The sequence below is a fragment of the Caloenas nicobarica genome, chromosome 3 (assembly GCF_036013445.1).
Source record: "Caloenas nicobarica isolate bCalNic1 chromosome 3, bCalNic1.hap1, whole genome shotgun sequence".
Classification (NCBI taxonomy): domain Eukaryota; kingdom Metazoa; phylum Chordata; class Aves; order Columbiformes; family Columbidae; genus Caloenas; species Caloenas nicobarica.
The window spans coordinates 39,162,475-39,178,631 of record NC_088247.1 but is presented as its reverse complement, the minus strand read 5'-3'; the positions used below and the strand labels follow the sequence as shown (position 1 = coordinate 39,178,631).

Here is a 16,157-nt window from a genome sequence, read left to right as displayed (position 1 = left end):
CGTTTTCCTATCACTATGTGCCCTTGTAAAAAGTCCCTCTTCAGCTTTCCTGTAAGTCCCTTTTAGGTACTGGAAGCCTGCTATAAGGCCTCCCTAGAGCTTTCTTAGGACAGTTAATGTTGCCAATTTAAGACCAGAAGTCTTCCAAGGTGACTTTGGAATTCTATAATTACATGAAGCTTTGCACCTAATAAATGAAAGTTTTGTCCAGGAGTAATCACATTGCTGATGTGATTGTCTAACCTTCTGCTCTCTCCATGGGCCCTCTTGGTCTCTCTTGGAGACATTGGTCACGTGTAGGAAGGCAGACCTATGGTTTGGGACAAAGACCCATATTTGTGTGTAGTTTCATAAAGTTTTCGTAGCTTTTTAGGCTCTCTGCATGTGGTGCGTGCGTTACAGGAGCAACAGGAAAGCCACCACATCACACTGGGACGTGAGGTATCAGTTAAGGGTTTCTTCATGCATGAATAGAAGCAGATGGCAGACTTCTTTGTTTAGAAAGCTGAATGACAGTTTCGTGAGGTTGGCAGTAATATAGTTATAAAGAATTGTTTGCATATAGATTTGTTTGGTGATGGTTTTTACAACTTGTACCAAAACCTAGGAGTTAACTTCCAGCATGTTTTATTATGTCCTCCTTCTTCCTTTGAAGGCCAATGGCAGGTTTGAAGTGGGGAAGAAAATTTGTTTAAGCATCTCAGGGCATCATCCTGAAACATGGCAGCCTTCATGGAGTAGTAAGTAACAATTATTTAGAAAATGTTATCCCCATCAAGCAACTAGATCTTTAAAATGAAAAAAAAATCACAAACAATGATTGTAGTGGAAAAGAGACAGATTTTGAGGGAGTAAAAGTATTGGAGAATGTGAGAAATGTAAAGTCATGAAAGAGAGACATAGGAGGATTTGGGAATGGTATTTAATAAATGCAGCGTGAAAGGGTTGAGAAACTGTGGAGTGATGGTAAGCTCTTATTTGGATGCACAAGCATTAAGAATTCACAGACTACTTAGAATTTTTTTTTTAATTGTTCTTATGAAATTACTTAAATCCTGTTACTTTACCCTGGTTTTGTATAATCACTGAACACAGCTTCAGTATTGGTATCTGGTAATTAATTCTGATTCTGTACTTCTGAACACTCAAGAGGAAAGACAAGATGGTCTGAGTTCAGAATAACTGAGTGTTTTCTACCTTTTAAAAAATTTCATTATCGCAGAAATTGAGAGTTAGCACAGTTTATCCAAGCCAATATTTCTGTGTTTATATAATCTTATTTTTGCTGAGTGCAGTAGTTGAATTATTTCTTTGGATATCAGTTGCACTTTTAAAATATCTTTGTAAGATCTTGGGAGTTTACTAGCAGACTGCTCATCAACTTTTGTAAAGTGCCTTACATTTTTTTAGGGTAGAAAATACTGTCTTCTAAATAGAAGGCGTAAATACCCTATCTCTATTTTGTGGTACTTATTAATGTGTTATTTATTTACCCAATCTACTAGCAAAGTGTCTCGAATTCTTAAATTTCATGATTATGTATATGAAAACAAAATTGAAAGAGAAATATTGTCAAAAGAGATGTTTTAGATGACAGTTCTGTTATGAGCTGTTATTAGTCTTTAAGCTCCTTTCCCAGCATGATAACATAAAAGGAACAAATTCTGTGGTACATTGCATAAAAGAAAACCACTGAGCTTGTGTGCACTAAATTGCAGAATTCATGTCTAATAGAAAATGTGCACAGAAAGAAGAATGCCTTATGGATCCTCCTCTTCCCTGCCCCCTGCCATTTATATGTTAAATCTGCCTTACCTTTTTTTCTTCAGAACCCATTTTTAAAGTCTGAGAATGTAATCTTTATATTGAAGGAACATTTTTGTGACAACTTACCTTCTCTATGTTGGCTGAGGGAAGAATAAGGCCTTACCTTTCATTTATAATGTGAAATCTAAAAAATGAAGAAAGCCTTTCTGTGTATCAAAAAACCCAGTGCTGCTTATATGAAGTTCAGACTGCTCCTTTGGACAAAATGAAGTTTTACAGGCAGAACTGCAACTTTTCTATACCGAGTGTAGAGTGAGTTGAAATAACAGTTGTTTCTGCAACCCTCTTTGTACCTCTGTTCTCCCATTTCAGTAAGAACAGCTTTATTAGCCATTATTGGATTTATGCCGACCAAAGGTGAAGGAGCAATAGGATCTCTAGATTACACACCAGAAGAAAGAAGAGCTCTTGCAAAGAAGTAAGCACTAAATTTATTACTGTAGGTACACGTATATGTACTTTTTTTAGGGTATGGCATTAAGTAGAAAGTAAGTCATTTCAGTCTGTTCTTTTGAATTTATTCCAAATATAGAAAAGTTCTATGACTTGTATATTTTTTTTTTTCCTGAACATTGCGCAAACTTGGAACTTAAGGTCAAACAAAATACTTTGAGAGGGCTGTGTCCTTCCAGTGTTGTGTGGTCAAATTAGAGGTTTGTCTGAAATTCATGCCTAGAGATGTAATTAATATTGTGATATGGTGGTAATTGCAGTGTGGAGGGAAAATGAGTATGATAGAATTGACAGTAAGTGTAAGTGGGGGAGAAAACACCAAAACAGTGATGCATCATTTCCTTTAAATAATAATGAAACAACGACAAAAATCTGAAGCAACTGTTTCTGAATGATTTTTAGGAAATTAACTTAAAATGAGATTCGTGGCTCTGATAAAATAATTAGCTTAGTGGAGAATGGAAAGGCGATGGATGTTGTTTATCTTGACTTTAACAAGGCCTTTGATGCTGTTCTCCATACCATAGACACGGAGAAACTCTTGAAGCACAGCCTTGGTGAGTGGGGATAGTAAGGTGGATTAAGAACTGGCTCAGAGGACTGTGGTGAGCCGCACAAAGTCCAGCTGCAGGCCAGTCACTACTGGTGTAATCCAGGGGTCGATACTGGGGCCAGTGCTGTTCAGTGTCATTAATGACCTGGACGATGAGGCAGAGTGCACCCTCAGCAAGTTTTTAGATGATACAAAAGTGGGAGGAGTGGCTGGTTGTGCTGCCGTCCAGAGGAACCTCAAGGAGCTGGAAGAATCTCATCAAGTTCAACAAAGAGAAGAGCAAAGTCCTGCCCCTGCAGAGGATTAACACCAGCTGACCAGCTGTAAAGGAGCTTGGAAAGGGAAAGTCCTGGTGGGACACCAAGCTGATCATGAGGCAGCAATGTGCCCTTGCAGAAAAGAAGGCAAATGGTAGCCTGGGCTGCGTTAGGAAGAGCGTTGCCAGCAGGTGGAGGGAGGTGATATTTCCTCAGCGCTGGTGAGACATCTGGAGTGCTGGGCACAGGTTGGGCTGTGTCTGGGTCAGGGTACAAGCAAGATATGGACATACTGGAGCGAATCCAGTGCAGTGCCCCAGAGGTGACTGAGGAGCTGGAACATTTTTCTGACAAGGAGAGGCTGAGAGAGCTGGGAGAGTTCAGCGTGGAGAAGGATCAGGGGATCTTATCCATGTGTACAAATATCTGAAGGGAAGGTGTAAATAAGGCAGAGCCAGGCTTTTCTCAGTGGCATCCAGTAACAGGACAAGAAGCAATGGGCGCATACTGAAACCCACAAAATTCAATCTGAATGCAAGAAAACACTTTTTTTTACTGTGGATGTGGTCAAAGCAGTAGCACAGGTTGCCTAGAGAGCTTGTGGAGTCTCTATCCTTGGAGGTGTTAAAAATGTAACTGGACACTGACCTGAGCAACATGCTTTACTTGACCCTGCTTTGAGCAAAGAGACTGGACTGAATGATCTCCAGAGATCCCTTCCAACCTTATCTGTTCTGTGATTATAATTACATGAAATCTTATACTTGTGGGTTGGTTGGTTTGTTTGTTTTTTTTCAATCTTTCTCCTTTCCCTATGGAGGAGGAGGAGGTACTTGAAAGATCATATCCCTATCTTACAAGCAAAGTTACTGTATTCCAGATTGCAACTAGGACTTTATTTTGCAGGCAGATGTGAGCTTATTCTGCTTGTACTCTGAGCCATTTGGAAGCTGCCACTTTCCTGTTAGCATGGCACTGAGTCAAAGCTAATAAAACCTGCTGAGAGGCAGGGTTTGGTGGGCTGGTCTTGCTGCTGTACTGTCGAGGCTGTGTGGTTTCTCACTGGCTTGGAGACCTGCCCGCAGCAGCGTGTCCTACAGACAAATTATGTGTGCAAGAGAGCAAAAGGAATGGTCTTGCAGAAGCTGAAATTCCTGGATTTGATGTGCAAGCTCCTGGATCCAATTTAGTGTTAGTAATAATAGTGAGATCTTCATAATTTACAATTCTACTTTGCTGCAGATACAAAGTAGGTTTTAAAGCGGTAACATTAGTAACTAACTTATATATTGCTACTTTATTAATAATATTTTCCTAAGTTACATGGTAGAATATGTATTTGTAGTATAGATAATTTTAACATACTTTTTCAAGATAGTATGATTTGGGGTTGGGGGAAGTAATTTTAAGCTACTGGTCTTGATACCCCTTGTCTTCCTGTGGATTGTTTTGCAAATAGCTTGTTTAAACAAATGCACAAGAACATTATGAGAACATGCTATTCTAAGCTATGTCGTTTGTGGCCAGGTCACAAGACTTCTGTTGTGAAATGTGTGGCACATCGATGAAGACAGCCCTCTTACCACTAACATCTGGAAGCGTGTCAAGCCAGGCGGATAAGGAGGCTAAAGAACTCGCCAGACAAATTAGCTTCAAGGTGAAGTCACGGTTCAAACTTTCAGCTCTGTGGTATAGGATTTAAAAACAAATATTGAGGAAAAACTTGTAAATTGCAAAAACATTCATCACTTCATAAACTTTCATCAATCACTATGTGGATACCTGTGTTTTTAGGACAGTCTGAAAGAGAAAAATAGAAGTGTATCTCTTCCAATGTGCCAATTAATAAATTGTGCATCTCAAGCACTGATTGATTTGCTTTAATTGCAGTGGTGAGCACTGTGTTAAGAACTGCCTATGTTGCTTTTACTTCCATGTTTTCAGTCACTAATAACTTGATTAAATTCTCCAGAGTTAGTCTTATCATAAAAGTGTTAGGGAAGTTTGGGCAAAGCTAACCTAATTCTTTTTCCTTTGTGATTTTTTTTTCCACCCTCCTTTTGACTTATGGAAGGAATAAAACATATTCCTGCTGAGAAATGGTTGCAGATTCTTTTGAACTGCTCTGCAGCTGAAGATACTGCAACTGAAGATACTGAACTCTGGTATGGAAGTTGCTGTTACCCAAAAATGCGTTCTCTAGCTTGTGTTTCAGTGAAAGTGAGATTTGTCTAGCCAAATACGTGCCTTAGAAAATTGCATGTCTTGCATGCACAGTATTGTTTTTCACTGGGTTTTCCACTAAACTCTGAAATCAGCTGCTAAGGAAGGCTGCTACGCATGAGGGCAGGGAACTACAGTGAAATAAATTACAAGAGTGTGGCATTGGTGCAGAATACATCCTCACTAAGGTCAGGGATGCTGATGTGTCCACTTTTACCACCAGTGTTCTCTTAACACTGTCATAAAGACTACTTTTGTGCGTGTGTGTACCATGAGAGTCAAGATTGCCTCTTGCGGAGCATTACTGCCAGTTTTGCAGGACCTGCGTGTTCCTGTGCGATCTCACATCTAGACACGTTGATGTGGTTGGGTCTGTGTGTAATAACGCTTAGGAAAATACCTCAAAGTATTTTACAAAGATGAGGAGATACAGGGACAAAGTCTTAAAGCTGAGCTGCTCAGAGAAGCAGTGCACTACCTGCCCCTGGCTTTTTTATAATATATAAGGGTTAAAAAGTGTAGGATTAATTTTTGCTTAAGAACTGCTAATCTTCATCACAGAAATTCTAGAAATACTAGAGGTGGGGTTTTTAAATTATTTTTTAGAAAAACCTGTTAACTCACATTTCCTACCTTTTTCAGTTTTAAAATGAAAGACTTAGGGACATCAATCTCTAAAGAATATTGGTGTGTTTCATGTATCCACATACTTAATTGCACTTCCTAAGAACAGCACTCAGCAAGGGAAAAATGGACAAAATCCTCAGGTTTCTGCAGCCTTTTACAATCCATTGTGGGTTTTTTTACAAGGTATATCAGTTCCGTCCTCTGGTTGCACCTTCCATCCCTTTCTCAAATAAAATTTTGGGGATTGTTGGGTTTTTTTTGTTTGGTTTGGTTTTTTAAGCTTCCTGCTTCCCTGCGTTGCTTGACTTTGTTATTATGTGATTGACTGACATGAGGCTGAGGCATTTAGTTGATATCTTTGTAGTAAACTAATAGTATGAGTTACTAGCAGGGAATAGAATATTTTTAATCATTTTGATATAGTCCATGCCAATTTATGGGGTAAGATTTAATGTCAGATTGCTGATTGAGTGTATAATTTGAGAGCGCCTCTTTACTATCCAACATGCTAGCTATATCTGCATTATCTTGATCCTTATAGAAGAAATTTCCTAACTTTTTCTAGATGATCTTGGGAGAAATTATTTCATACCAGCATTAAGTAAATGGTAACTTATCAAAAAATCCCCATGTGTGGTATTGAGAAATGAAGGTTAAATTCAGGAGAAGAAATAGCAAACCATATTTGCTTATTACCATTTTCTTGCTTCTGTGAGCCTCCACCTTTGTTCCTGTCTGTTTTAATAGAAAATTACATTTTTGAAAAAATCAGGATTACACTGACTTGCAAATTGTTTTGTTCATTTCAGGTGCTATACACTATAAATTCCCTTCCACTTAGAAGAAAAAAAAATACATGACTAATAGCATACACATTACTGTAAAACAATATGATTTATCTACATGTTGGCTATCACAAGGCATATTTTGCAGTAAAATTAATTTTCACTCACCCTCATGATTACTTTTGAATATGTTGATCTTCTTTCCTTGATGTCTGTTCTCTCCAGCTTTTCTGGAAGCAAAGGTAAGGGCTGGAGAAAAGAAACACTAAGTGATGAAAAAGATATTTTGGTTTCAGGAACTTTCAAGTGGTTTATTTTGTTAGCATGACTTCAGTCTGGCATACTAGACTTAGTACTTTCATAAACAAAACTAAATCAAGTGTGTGTTTTGTAGTGTATGTGTTTTATAGAGATTAACAGTAAAGATGAAATGAGCTCTTTTTGGGAAAAGCAGAGGTATGAAGAGCAGTGGTGACAGTTTCTGGGGAAGGAACTGGATGTGGGAAAGGAAAATTCACCCTGCGGGTTGTCAAAGGCTGGAGCGGGCTACTCAGAGAGGCTGTGGAATCTTCAGCTTTGGAGATACTCAAAACTCAACTGAACATGACTCTGCTTTGGGGAGGGAGTTGGACCAGGTGACATCTAGAGTTCTGTTCCAGCCTAAATTAGTCAGAATCCTGTGTTGCTTTCTTTCTGGTCCATATTTGAGTCATAACTTGTCCTATCTAATACTAGAGTTCATAATAGTCAAGTGCAAAAGGAAAGCACTGTTGTCAGATTATAACTGGTTTTAAGTCTTAAATTCATCTTCAGGTCGTTTCAGTGACATATTTTTCAGATTCTTCTGCGATAATATACATCAAGAAACGGAATTTAATTTCTTCAAACAAAATAGTATAATCAAATAATATTATCTTGTGATCTTTTCAGCTTGTTATCACCATAACTGGTTGGTTTCTAATACACTGTTTGTATTTCTTACTACTACTACCACTACTTATATCTGCATTTAAAGAGGTATTAGATTTGGAATTGTGATTTTTATAATAAGTTGAGATCTAGATATGTGACTTGGGAGCGGACTTGCTTGCTGATAGAATTTACACATATTAAAAAAAGAAGTCACAACCATATCAATTTTTAAAGTGTTTCAGTTCAGGACTATGATGCTATGTCCTCTTCTGTTCTCAAGGGATTATTGCAGGCATATATACTGTTTTAACCAGAGATTTGTTTGTGATCTTCTACGTGTCACTATTGATCTCTTGTCTCAAATTTCCAAAAGCATGGAGCCTAAATTCTTGGAATTGATGCTTATTAGACATCTTATAAGTGCATACAAAAGCAGTATTAAAGACCTGTATTTTTTCTTTTGCTCTGCTTGTGCTGAAATTTAAATACTGGAAGCTGAGGTGTGTGTGCCTGATACAGTGTAGTGCTGTATATGGGTGCACACTCTGGCTGTGAGGCAACTTTGGTACTAGAACCAGTATAGCCACATGAAATTAGCACTTACCAGAGGTTAATTAGCCCTGCTGAGATACAGGATATATTAGTTCACTTTTGACAGCAGTAGTCAGCATTCACTTAAGGACATGAGACACAGAAGGTTTAAAAAATGCTGTTATTTCTGGCATAATGTTGTCCTGGATCTTCTAAAGAATTTTTTTTTTTGCTCTACCATTTTGAATGTTATACCTATCGTTACGTGCAAACAAATTTAAAATTGTTTTCTAAATTGATGTTTGCACAGCTGTAGTCTTCTCTAGTCTTATTTCTAAAGATTGAGAATTTCTTACACCTGTTGGTGTGTAACTGAAATGCAGTTGACATACTTGATTGTTCAGTAAGTCTCATATTCTCCACACATTAAAATATGCTTTCCAAAATAAGCCAAATATTTTTGGAGCAATTTTGAGCTTGTGTCTGAAGCATACGTATGTCCTCCTTGTAGGCAGAAGTCAATTCGTCCAGAAAGTCCAGTGCTGGGCCCTCAAACGCATCGGGACTGAACCACCCTGCTGCTTCACGCGAGCCCCAGCAGGATGGTGCAGCTGCAGCGTTCCAGGATCCAGCGACTGCAACGGTACCGTCCACCTTTGAGTTTTATCAGTGCAGCTACAAGCGTAGTCTGAACATTAAATCAGTACTATTCAGCTCATTGGGGCCTTGCTTAAGAGTATGTAGTTCACAAATTTCTTCTAGAACTTCTGCAACCTTTTATATAAAATCTATTTGTAAACTTTAGCAAATAGTATGCTGAATCACTTTCAGAAATAGCAATCTCTTTGCTTTCACTTCCTTCTCTTACAAACAATAAATAATGTTCTTTTAGCAGTTCTTGTTCTCAGTAGTTCCTTTAACGTGTGCGTTCACAGTTTGTTAAAATATGATGGTGTCTGAATTTACCATCTGCATAATATATCATAGGTTTTTGCAATAGAATTCTTAGCCAGAGGCAAAAAAAATGTTTCAGTGATGATGTGTAGGTTTTAAATATTGTTTAAGGGTATCTTACCTCTTAAGTAGATCTGACTAAAACATTCTTACAATTTGAAGTATGACACTTACATCTTAATGCTGCTAGGTGTAGGGCTTACATAATGGTTTCAGGAGTGACTGAGGCTTGGTGGTGGGCCAAGGCAGCTGCTGTTGTGACTGTGGCAAATGCAATCTAAATTCACTGATAAATTGCAGACAAATCCCAGCTAAGCTGTGTTTTTTAGAGAGGATGGGGCAGCAGATCGTTTAAAAAAACCAAACCACATCAGATAACGTCAGACCATCTGCTGCGTGTTTGCAACATCTTTTCAAGCTATGTAGAAATATAAACATGCTAATAGCATAGTTTTTCGTTTTGTTTTGTGTTTTTTTTTCTTTTCTTTCCTCACAATAAGGATTTTTCCAGATTGTTCAGGATTTAATAAACCGTTTTATTTTATTCTTCTTATTACCAATCCTGGCTAATATAGCAGAACTAGCCAAAATGCCAAGGCATTGCTAGCATTTTCTTGAAGAAAAAAAGAGACTGATTTTTTTTTTTTAGTCTCATTTCTAAGAAACCTGTTTTCATCAATTATGCTGATTTTTGTAAGTAATGATTAACTTAATTTTCAGGAAACAGTCCCATGTGAAATGAGACCTTCAAACATATGAATGTGTGTAAAACTATTTATATATGATAAACTATAAATGATGGAAAGTGGATTCCTGTTTTACAGGGATCAGACTGCCGTGCTCATGATCGTTAGTTTGAGTTTGAAGCAATACCCGTGTTTCTGAGCTGCCACATTTTGAGTGTTAGGGATTTTCTGGAGCCATTGGTTAATGAAAATTTACAGCCACACAGTGGAAGAAAGAAATGTCTGAAGCCAGTGAAGAATGGTCTTAGAAAACACCTCTGGCTAGACTACTTCTGACAACATACGTATCTTCTTTTTTTTATTATTTGTAGTAACTGTTGATGTCTACTCAGGGCATAGTAATGGTACATTACTCCTGTTTAGGCATTCAAATTGCAAGCAAAATTGCTGGAAGTTGGCTTGATAAAAATTCTCTTAATGCTAAGGGCATTAAGATTCTTCCACATCTAAGCAAAAGAATATTTTTTGAGTGAATATATTGTAGATACTTAGGTTGGACTGGGGTCCAGAGTAAGTCACCTACTATGCCAGTTTCTGTGAGAAAATGAGACTGTTCTGATACATGAGATTTATAGAAAGCCTTACTTTTAATCATATGTTCTGAATGATGTATTGTTAAAAAGTGTTTCCTTTTATCACTATTAAATGGTGTCTAAGTTTTGTAATAGTAAGCCAACATTTTTAAATGTCTTGGCAATCAGGAGTACTTGGCGTAACTTTGGTTAATTACAGAACAGACATATTTCTTACTAGCCTTTAAATTGTGCTGTGTCAAACTTCAGCTGTTCTTCAGCTGGAAGTTATATGGACAACCAAGTACTTACCTTATCCTTATATCTTCTTATTTCTGTGTATGTCTGAGATCATGAGTATGAGGCTTCAGTAATCCAGAGGATTTATATGGTTCTGAGTTCATAGAGTTTGCTGTATTTTTTTAAAACATCCCTTCCAAGATGATTATTTAATACTTCCGGCATTCTGATAAAAATGTTTAAAATAATGGCCTGGATACATAAGTGATGTAGTGAATGCTACAGTTCTTCAGTGGACTGAACATAGTACAGATTTCCTTACTTGTGTTTTGTTATATGATAGGACTCTTTGTTAATTCTAATATATATACTTTTTACTAAGCTAGCCTTATCTGTCAAACTCTCATGTCTTTGGAGCAAAGTTTTCTGCCAGTTCTAACAGTTTTGGAAGTTTCAGAAATAATATGACACGTAAAGTGCATATTCAAGGACTGTGAAGATCAGATGCTAAATGTGGCTCATGTTATGTATATTTTTTTTAGTCTATGAAGCCCTCATTCCCAAAATTTCCAGTATGATTTGGCAGAAAATGACTTAAAATTGGATGCAAATTGTATCCTGTGAGGTGTTGCATTAGTCTAAAAATCTCTACATTTTTGCCTAAGCAGAATTTTAAAACTTGCTGTTAAGTGAAGACAAGATTGTGATTTTTTTTTTTTTTTTTTTAATTTATAATCTGCCGTTTTTGGGATTGTTAATAATTAAGTCTTAAAAAAAAAATTATCTAGGTATGTATATTATTTAAGTTACACTAGCATTGTGTCCCAAATTTATATTAGGTAATTATCATTCCTTTCTTATCTAACTTGCTTCTGCATGTCTGCTAATAGTTGGTCATTGACGATGTTGGGAGTGGATTAGCTCAGCTTTGGGTGAAGCATTCAGTCCTCTGCTGCATCTATGTAATTTCCTCAAAAAAGAAAGAATTTGAAGCCTTGCAGTTGTCAGTGAGGTTTCTCTTGAATTACAGCTCTGTTCGTGTCAGTGTGTGGCACCTTGTCGCATTCAGAACACGGTCTTTGTTTTATTTTTTCCAATTTGCAGTGGTGGGAAGAAACCCAGGTGTTGAAGTATGAAGGATCAGAAATACTTCTAGACTCTTTTAAAAATTCCTTTTTTTTTAAAGTTGCTTTAAGAAAAATAACACTTTGCCTGCTGAATTTGGAGTTATTGCTTCTTGAATTCACTTCTCTCCTCCTTTCCCTCTGAATGATGGGGGTGTAGGTGAATCTAGGAACTTAATTTTCAAAGGCTTGGGCTCCCTAAGTCTTTATTTTCCTTGGCATGAAGAACTTTCAAGTGGGTTCAGTATAAAGCAGAATGATTTTCATTTGCAGTGTAGTGGAAATCACGGCAAGCTGCTCGTGGTGTTTTTGGCTGTCTCTGCTGATAGAATAAATATTTTAAAAACATTTTTCTTTGAAGCTACCCAAGCTGCTTGCTTGTTTAGGCAAGAAACCCGTGTAAACAGGCAAGTTGTCAAATGCAGTAATTATGTCAGTACTTCCTTGCTGATAATAAACAGTGGGAAATAGTAATGATGAGGAGGTAAGAAAGGAAGGTCTCTTCCCTGGGCGAGTCAAATCACTGACTAGGTGAAAATTTGGGAGATTCTCACATGCAGAATATGTGGCCAAAGAGTCACAGGAGCAAGTACTGTCTTGTGGGTCATCAAACCTGAGACACAGCTGAGGACATTCCCTATCTGGCCGTGTGGAAACGGTGTCTTTTGTGGATACGGTAGCTGGCCAAAACAGTGCTTAGGGTTACGGATATTGTGTCCATTAAAGGGCTTTTGCTTAGAAGCAAATATAAAATGTCCAGACTTCTAGTTTTATCTGCTGTAATGATAGCCTTTTAGAAGAAGGGAGTGGGAGGGAAGCAAAGTCTGGAAAATAGCTGCAGGTTGCTTGTGAGTGGGAGTACTGAGAAGTGAAAAGACATAAGTAGCTCTGACAAATTAAATTTTAACCTTGTCAAAAATGTTTATTTCCAACAATTGTGCTGTGTTACTATTTTTAATATTAAAAAGTTGGAAATGTGAGCCTTTTAGTATTGCAAGCAGGATTAGGCCAGTGGGATATCAGAACCCATAGTTTCAATCTTACAACCTGAAAAATTCTTTTCTTTAGAATAGTACTCTCCTGAGCTGAACACCAGTTGCTCATGTTTATTTTCTTACTACCTATAATGGTAGACCACCGTTTGACCAGTAGAGGGCAATAGGTATGTGCATCCATAAGTACAGTGCTCAGTAATTCCTGCTGGGAATTACTTCGGTGCTTTGTTTTCAGGATTTTTGTTTTGTTTTCCAGTGTTAGTGGTGGTGATGACCCAGGCTTTTGGACCCAGCTGGCCACAGGAATCGGTGCAGCATTGCTTAATTAGAGTTCTCTGGACTTCTTCCTTTCTTTCCCTCTCCAACTTGTTTTCCCTTCAGTAGAGGTGACATTTACAAATCCTCAGAGACTTAACTATCTGGAGAATTATTAAAGATTTCTTGAACTGCAAAGAGTTAAGCAAGTCCTAGCCCAAGATATTTGAAATCTCCTGATTTGGAACCCATCTAGAATTCAAATATTGTTTGACAGACTTTCTTCAGACTTTTCCTGTCCTTAGAACTGCTAATTTTCAGCTTGAAATAGACTTCTCAGGATAGCGTATGGACAGAAATGGTGGCTATAACTATCTCGTAATTACTAGTGACAGGCGTTATCAGGCCTTCAAGTGTTAACAATTATCTGGAGAGTGCATTTTAGTCCTAATGGTTTTATTCCTTGCTGGTGCTGTGCACTGTCTTGCCTCACAACTCTTCGCATTTCCTTTCCAGGCTGAAGCTCAGAACGGCGGCGCAGCGGCCGGTCACGAGCAGACCCCCCCCGCGGCCCCCAGCACGTCGCTGAGCCCCCGGCAGCGCCGGGCCCAGCAGCAGAGCCAGAGACGGGCCCCGTCCTCGGCTGACTTCAACCGGGGACAGCAGCCGAGGGTCAACACCAACCACACAGGATCAACCGTTCTGATCGTCCTTCTGACTTTTGCATTGGCAGCTCTTATATTTCGTAGGATATGTTTGGCTAACGAGTATATATTTGAGTTATAAGGTTGTTTGTCGTGATGGCGTTGAACATTCTGTATTGGGTATGAGGAGAACTGTTTACAAACATTACTTTTTGTATTTACGCTTAAATTCTTATGAATGTTGATGTACCTACAGATACATTGCTTGTAAGAAAAGCCAAATCGGACTTTAACTACAACAGGTGTTAACTGACTGCCCACTAGATACTTGGAGAGAGACAGTGCAGTAACATCAAGGCATGTGGGAGGGGAATCAATCTGAGAAAAAGACAACTTAGAAAAAGTGGTTGATTCACTTTTTTTTATGGAACGTAAATGCAAATTATCACCCCATCTCAGTTAGTATGAGATTTGACATTGGAGAAGGAAACTACTATGTGTTTGTGTCCAGTGAACTCTTAATTTAGAGAGGATACAGTTTTGTAACCACTTTTATTTACCGTGACACATTTCTGGAGAGGGAACACATACGAATTGGTTGTGATGCTGCTTAGTGTGATGGGGGAAAGGAGTAGGGGAGGAAAGAAGGGGCCAGAAAACTACTTGGGTTATTCTGATTTTTATTTTTTTGGAAGAAAAATTGGATAATATTTTGCAAGATTTGAATGTCCTCTCCTAATACTCTCAATTGTATGTCTTGTTTGTTTTTAAATTTGAAGATGATATAAAAAATGTCTTTTCTTGCAATAGTTATAAATATGTAATATAATTATTTACCCAGAGCTATTGTCTTTTAATTATACCAGAAATACACGTAATGTGTTAAACTGAGTCTTTCATATGTGGTTTTATTTACTAAAGAAAATTTAAACCTTATTATACTTAAACTCTCATATATATGAACATGCTTAAGAGAAATATTTATTAAAACCTTGGTAGTAATAAAGAATTTCAAGCCGGTCTTCAGTTATATTTCAAGTATCACATGGACTTTTTTGTTTGTTTTAAGTTGTTTTATTTTTTAACCTAAAATCAATATTGGACCCAGAGGCTTTCTGCATTATTAGTTTATTAAAAAATAAACAATTGGTAATATTAATGAATGCTGTGAAATGACATATGCAAGCGATAGACTTAGTTATTAGGGTTTTGAGAGGTTTTGTCTGTCAGTATTTAAGTATTGTGATGAAGCAGAAGGAGGCCATCAGTGTGATGATTTTCCTCTTGTTATTGTTCAGATTTCAATGTATTCTAGCTTGTTTATTTCAAAGACCATGAAATTTAGGTAGCTTTCATTTTGTTGCTGTCAAAGATGATACCACTGACTTAAGTGAGATTCTCATCCCGTTTCTCAGCAGTATTTATCAAACTACCTACAGCTTTCCTAAATTTTGTTAATTATAGTATACATTAGTGTTTTGAAGTACTAAAATAGCTACAACTCCTTCTAAAGTAAGGAAAGCCCATTGTGTGTGTCTGAGGGGGATGTGACAATTTAAAAAAACACAAACCAGTTCTTTTTTAGCACTTCTTGTAGACTTGATAGTCTTGTTTGCAGGTACAATGGAACAAATATTCAAAACCAGTTTTTTAAAGAAGTTTGGATGAAAGTATGTAGCTTGTTCAGCAGTTACTTACACATTCTACTGCAATATAATTTGATGTCGATATATTAACTGATATGTTTTTATCAAATTTGTATATTTATTTCATTTAAAAAAAGCAAACTACAAAACCCCACCCCAAAACACAAAAAAACCCTCTTCAGCCCCTGTAGCCTCTAAATGGAAGTACTGTGTTTCCTAGTTGGTATGTTGCTGGATTACCTGTTCTATTCAGGGTATTGCAAGCCCGGGCTCGCAGAAGAAGAGCTCTGGACAAGGTCTGACTCAAATGGCAGCTTTGCTGGGCTTAGACTTGCTCACTCCCCCTGGAGCTTTGCCCCAGACGTGCTTTTCCTTTCCTAGAGACTCACTAGTGGGCCAAGCAAACTGTTCTCTCCTACCGGTACCACATGCTGGTTGTCGGTGAAGCAGCTCAGCCCTTCAAATGGGCGATGAGAAAATAACCTTCGAATGGTTTCTGAAAACAGCCTCTTCCTTGCGGTTAAAGAAATAGCTGCTTTGTAGCTTTTCAATTTTTATTTCAGACTTTTTGAATAAAAATAAAAATGCCTGGTTGTGCAAATACCTATTTCAATAAATAAATATTAACAGTGACTTGATTTATGTAAAGAGTCTATTGCATGTATAGATACTTTGGGGTTACTGTGTTTTACATTTCCTTTAAAAGTTAAGAGTAAATAAAATGATTTTTGGAGGAAATAGCTCATCTTTTATCTAACAGCATATAAAATAAAATCTCAACTGCTGTAAAACTATCAAAATACATACATTTTACAGTGATACACGTATCTGAAATGTGGCACAGGTGCTTTCCAGTTGAAAAAGATGCCACGC

The 16,157-nt window shown here is 37.5% G+C and overlaps 1 protein-coding gene across 1 annotated transcript in view; it reads left to right on the top strand.

The window, feature by feature from the left end:
* Window positions 1–15,886, top strand: part of UBE2J1 (ubiquitin conjugating enzyme E2 J1) — a 30,149-nt gene extending 14,263 nt beyond the window's left edge. Inside the window, exons 4-8 of the mRNA XM_065631570.1 lie at window positions 656–740; window positions 2,140–2,245; window positions 4,618–4,747; window positions 8,680–8,811; window positions 13,511–15,886. Coding sequence (XP_065487642.1) covers window positions 656–740; window positions 2,140–2,245; window positions 4,618–4,747; window positions 8,680–8,811; window positions 13,511–13,780 — 723 coding nt within the window. The 3' untranslated portion in view covers window positions 13,781–15,886. The remainder of the gene's footprint in view (window positions 1–655; window positions 741–2,139; window positions 2,246–4,617; window positions 4,748–8,679; window positions 8,812–13,510) is intronic.
* Window positions 15,887–16,157: the final 271 nt, after the last annotated feature.